Consider the following 6,335-nt stretch of genomic DNA (forward strand, 5'->3'; position numbering starts at 1 on the left):
CCAATGCTAACAGTTCAAGAGCAGTTTTATTATCTATATACTGTATTTACACTCTATGTAGATAGATGTACAGTGCATATTTCCATATAAGCATTTCAACATACTGCAGCACATTGCTGCATACAGTGAAGATTGACCGAGCAGAAACTCATAAATTCATCGTTTGTGTGTGTTTCGGAGTAAATCGTGTGGATAAACAGATCTACAATGTCACTACACCGATCGCGAGTCACTAATACACTGTGTGAGTGTATATGAGTGAGTGTGTGTGTGTGTGTTAAAGGAGTTTAGTATGGACTGCGTGCCCTGCCGGGATGGAGGATGTGCAACAGCAGCTCTCCCCGCGACCCGCCCAGGAAGTTCTTCCTTTCAGCCACGTCTTCGTGTTCACTCCCCTCCACGCAGTCTGAATCCAGTGTACAACCATCTGTGTGCACAAACACACACACACACCACAATGAGCTCATCAGCACAGCAAGTAATAACACCGGGAGCCCCAACTGTACTCTGTGTTTCATCTCAGATAAAGTGATGGGAGAATGGCAAGAAGGTAAGTACACAAAAATAGTATAGAATGCAAAAGGCATATTAATATAATACTAAAATGTTAAGTATATGTATATAGAAAAACAATATATTATTAAAATTATTAAAATTATTGCAGCAAAACCAGTATATAGTACGGACTGTTATATATAAAATAGAAAAAAAATTCTATATATAAGGCTAATGATAAAAAGATAGCACTTTAAAAAATATACAGAGATGTATAGAAATCTATTTCAAATGAAAATAAATAGAAAATCTATGTTAAAATATTTTAAAATGCTTACATTATATATTGTGAAATAAATAAAAATATATTTAAATTATTCTGATAAAGAAAATAAATTCAGAGAAATGATAAAATACATATAAAAAATATATGGTGAAAGAGATGCACAAAAAGGTCACCTGAGTCGCAGCAAACCCCAAGTGCAGCACAGCGACCCTCGTCAGGTCCACACGGTTTTCCTCCAGCCTCACACGGCAAGGGCAGGTATTCTTCCTCCAAACAGCGAGCCGTCACTGGAGATCCCATCACGCAGCCCAGTCCTTCTCCACAGCAGATATTGGGGCCAAAACAGCGGCCCTTATCTCCAGGACCGCACGCCATACACTGGAATCCGAGATCAGAACAGATGATGCTGTACAACGCACTTCATTTCATGATCTGTGGCTTACTTACTTAGAAACAAAGAGACAAACCTTTAAAAAAAACATACAGGCAACAGGACTGAAGTTTCATTAAATGAAAAACTTTTATCTTTAATCTGTTTTATGCAGCAACTCTATGAAAAGCTGTAAAGAAATAAGCAAAGTCTCACAATAATGCTGGACTAAATACTCCATTTCAGTTATAAAGCTACATATTGAAATATTTTTAAAGCTTTTGCATTATTTGGCCCGTTAAAATATTTTTTTTAAAAATCACAGCACATAAACCAACATAAAATGTATGATTCTGTACAAAGACTCATTATATATTATCAAATATCACAATACCAATTAACAAACGATCTATCGTCACATCCCTGGCGTGTGACTTACCTGCCTGGGGACGGCATCCGGAAACGAGCGCTTCCCTCCTCTGGGGCAGTTCTGGATGTAACATGCAGAGGAAAGCGAGAGAACCGCGAAGGCACAGAGGAAAGAGGGCACCCATGCTGCCATTGTCACGTCTTGAACCAAGGTCTGACTCTCACTGGACTTTTCCTGCTTCTCCGTCTTGTCTGTGTTCACAGAATCTTCCATATTTATACCGAACATCAATCACTGTTGCCAACGGATACTCCCCCTCCCACGTCGTCACCTTGTCCTAGTGAAGTGGTCCCTCAGTGCCAACAATGGATGGTTCAACTCATTCAAACAATAGACACTTTCAAAGAAAAATGGAGAGAACACAATAATGTAATTCCAACCTATTCGTTCAATTGCTATTTTATTACATTTTTTTTCCTTTTAAAACAAATCATTAGTCAAAATGTACAGAATGTAAATTAACCAGCCCATGCTTCTTTCTAGAGTCTACTTCCTGTTTATGAGTAAGGATAACAGTCATTATTAACAATATTGAAGTGTCACAGGTTTAATAAGTAGGTGTAGATATGTGCACTGTTAAAGCACCGTTTTAACTTTTAGCCAGTTTAGGATGCAGATCTCTTGCACAAAATGTATGTCGGTGCATGTGAGCTAATGATATGCATAATTCATGGCTGTATAGGATCGTGTAGGTCCTTCAGTACTGATAGGGTGGTAGTCTGTTTATTTGTCAGCCCAAGGTCAGGTGTGTGGCAGAACGGTTGCAGAAGAGCAAAGGGCCACATGAATAAAATGTCTTTACAGAGCAGTTTGTACATCTTTAAGTACATAACACTGGGTTTGGATTTGTAGTGCAGAAAAGTGAAATGATGTTTATTAGGTAATAACACATGTTTTAGTTATTGAAATATATGTGTGTTTCTGGAAAATGCTGAAACTGAATTGACCAAAAACACATTGACATTTCTACTTTAAGAAGACTGTCAAAATGTCCTCTCTTACACAAAATGGTCAAATGACCTAATACAAGAAATTTAGTCAATAGAACAAAAGAGATCCGTGGACTGAAGAGATGACGATGAAACTTGTGTTTAAACGCAACGACTGACTTTTAATTCATGTGATGAGACAGAGGCAGCGACAGATAATCAAAGTGATAACTCGTTCCCCACTGTACACATATAATTCTTTAATTTGGCAGTGATGTTTTTCCATCAGTAGATTAGCTTATAAATGTAGAGGTAGACAGGGCATCATTTAGTGAATCTGGAATCAGATCTTTAACTTTCTCCCTTTTCAAGGAGAAACATTTTTTTTAAAAATACTATAAAGAGCAGTAAACAGTAATAAATGAAACAAAATCAATATTTGGTTTGATGAACCTTTGCTTTAAAAAAAAGAGTAGTCTCAGGTACAGTGTGTGCAGTTTTATAAGGAAATGAGCTGTAAGTGTTACTGAGCATCTTGCAGAAGCAGCCACAGTTCTTCTGGAGACTCTGACTGTCGAACTTGCTTCTTATTTCTGCAGCGAAACCCAGCAGCCTTCATTATGTTTTTTTGTCTGAAAAGTGTCTCTTATGTAATATGCTGCTTTCTTTACTGACATACAAACAGTTTTCTGTAACATTTAATTTTGTGCTGGAAAACTAATATTTAGAAATTTAAAATGTTTTTGTACTGGCTCGATAACGTAGAAGGCATAAAATAAAAATCTATAACAAAGTTTGTACTAAAAAAAAAAAAGGGTGCCTAAGACTTTTGCACAGAACTGTATATAAATAGAAAATGTCAAAATATGACCATGTGAAGTGTTTTCCCAGACTGGCACATAAATACCTAGATATTCTTCTGTCATTTTAAGTCTGAAATCTCAAAGTGCATAAAATAGAAAAGCTTAAATTACTAACGTTAATTTATGAAACATATTATGTGTGATGAAGCACATTAATCAAATAATTTACACTCATTAATAAAGCAACATAGAATGACAGCCTATTTGATCAAGGTGTTTAAAATTAAAATCCCATAGATAGATAGGACGATTTGCATGTAAGTGTATTTTTACCACTTGGACAGACTGGGATGCAAATCTCAGGGACAAAGTGTGCAAGTGTTCTACTTCCTTAACTCCTAAACTACCTACATATATTTACTATTAGTTTCCGAAAAAGTAATAATAGTAATAATGTGCAACATAAAAGGAATTAACAGCAAATGTACTCTATGTATCTCAGGACAATGATAAGCCCCAATTCAGCTGCTCAGTTCTCAGGTCTTTTTGACTGAAAGCGTTTGCCAAATAGATAAATGTCAATTGGAGTGTGTGGAATTAGTTGCATCAGAAATTAATCAATTATGCGCACAAACAGCTGCATGTATTATTCTAATTGCTCTCAGTATTCACGCAACGCATCTAATGACTCATATCTATGCGAGGCAGCAACAACCTGTGGGATTCAATGTAATGCTGTAATATGATTTTTGGCTATTTTATCATTTTGCAATTGTTTAAAACATCTTAATGAGGAACACATTGAAACAATCAATTCCTCCCTCAAGCCTTAATTATATTTTATAAATGTGCCACATACAGTAGAAAGTAGCGAGAGTAGCACATTCATATTAAGAAGCTGATCAACACAATCAGCATCAGGTCACAACACAAAAAGCACAAACAGTGAGAGAAAGAGAAAGGGCCAAAAAGTCAGGCTTCTATGTGGCAGCTAGAAGGAACTCCATGTTCCATTGCGTTAATGGATTTGCATCAAACACAAATCATACAAGCATCAAATGACACATCAGCAGGACCAGTCTATTCCACATGGCCACTGAAGAAGACGATCTGGGCCCAGGTTTCTCAACGCATTGTAGTTCAGATCTTCTTAACTGGTAGAGAGAGTGTGCAGTGTGATGACCATTGTGCTGCTGTCTTTGAGAAACTCAGCCGTCTTCATTTGTTACTTGATCTAAATAAAAAACAAATTGTATTTAACATGCTTAAATATGGCTGGAAAGTTTTTTTTAATCAGGCCTCTGATCTATTTCTTTTTAGCTTTTCACAAAAATCAGCTCAAGAGATTATTTAAGCAATAAAACCTGACAGATCGGCTGTTATAGAAAATCAGAGATAGCATGGTGTGATGAAGAGGCATTACTGTGTTTTATTTTAAAAGTGTTTTATTTCTCTTAAATCATAGCAAATTACCAATGATTACAGATTTTTATTTATTAAAGAATGACACCTTGTACTTTTTATCCATTTAATGTTATGGAACAAGTTAATTATTGTTCTCTAGCTATAAACAGTCATACCCTCACAAACCTCTCAATTTAGTAATACAAAAAAAAAAATCATAGATACAAATCTTAAATAAACATCTCCTTACAATAAAACTTATACCTAGAACTGATGTAGTGATGAAAGTGCTTAGATGTTCCAATCAAATTTAATATTAATCCAGCCAATATCTGCTTGATCCATATGTTTTATTTGGGTTAAATTCAAGTTTAAGCCACCCACGACCCCCAACTAATACTCCTATATTCAGGCACCCAGACTAACATGGAAACATTTTTGTGCATTTAAACATAGTTAACTGATGATTGTTTTTTAATATTGGTTGAATGTTGTTTAGTAGAAATTGTTCTTTTTTCTGGTATGATTTTGAAGGATCTGAATGAAGCCTGTTGTTAAATAAACTGCTGTAGTTCTTCTGGTGAATCCTAAAAAACTTGCTGTGCTATTAGCTAACTGGTTCATCAGATGGAAATGGATGACGATACTTAATACATAGTCAACTCAATTTTTTGGTGTCCTTCATAAGAAATATGGGTAAAATGAACCAGTATGCACATCATCCTTTTTTGGCAAATTTTCTTCTGAAGGGTGCCAAAAATTTGGCATAGAATGAAAGAAGAGAGAATGTTTTTCAGCACAGTTTACTCTGTCGTTTGAGTGGAACATTTATAATCATTTCATGTAATATTAATTTTATAACGTCGATTTGTACCTTCTGTGTACAAAATGGAGCTGACCGTATAGTCTGTAGTGTAAGTATAGAATATAAATATAATAATACAGATCCATACACACATGGAAAAAGATGTTGTGTGCTAAGTTGACAAAAGGAAAGAACATTGGTAATTCATCACCAAGGGCATCTGTGACTCAGACGCTGCAGCTGGGTCACAGCTGAAAGAAACCTGGTACACACACACACACACACACACACAATCAAATTTCACAACAAAAAGAGAACTTCACTAACTAAAACTAATGAGTCATGAAGATGTCTTAACATATGGCTTCTTTATTGTTATGACTAGCCATAATTTTTTTTTAGGAGTGCACTGACCCTCCTGCATTGCTTTATGGGATTTCACTTCACTTTTACATGTGATTTTTAGAAAAAGGCAAAAGTCCCCAAGTGGTGTCCAGGATATACACTAAGTATATGGTTTTGGATTTATTCATATGTGTGATTTTTGTTCACTTTTTATGTGCATCACCCTCTCTGTATCCATGCTTTTCCTCCCACAAGCCAGTGAGCAGCACAAAATGGACACCACAGGCCTTGGTGGAAAATGGCCATTGTTGAATCCCAATGTTAATAAAAATCAAGAATGATCACCGCTGTGTCTATTGGGGATTTTCATTCAGGATAAAAGGTAAAAGGTCAACATGCTCTTTGTAAAGTTTTTCTCTCTCTCACACACACACACACACACACACACACACCACATAGGCCTCTTCA

The 6,335-nt window shown here is 35.9% G+C and overlaps 1 protein-coding gene across 1 annotated transcript; it reads right to left on the reverse strand.

The window, feature by feature from the left end:
* Nucleotides 1–7: 7 nt before the first annotated feature.
* On the reverse strand, nt 8–1,809 carry LOC113531539 (vasotocin-neurophysin VT 1). The gene is made up of 3 exons (XM_026922324.3): nt 1,591–1,809; nt 955–1,159; nt 8–427 (listed from the first exon to the last, which is right to left on the reverse strand). Exons 1-3 carry the CDS (start codon nt 1,807–1,809, stop codon nt 288–290), a joined length of 564 nt encoding a protein of 187 aa, XP_026778125.2. The 3' UTR covers nt 8–287.
* Between the last annotated feature and the right edge of the window lie 4,526 nt (nt 1,810–6,335).

The sequence above is a fragment of the Pangasianodon hypophthalmus genome, chromosome 27 (assembly GCF_027358585.1).
Source record: "Pangasianodon hypophthalmus isolate fPanHyp1 chromosome 27, fPanHyp1.pri, whole genome shotgun sequence".
Taxonomy (NCBI): domain Eukaryota; kingdom Metazoa; phylum Chordata; class Actinopteri; order Siluriformes; family Pangasiidae; genus Pangasianodon; species Pangasianodon hypophthalmus.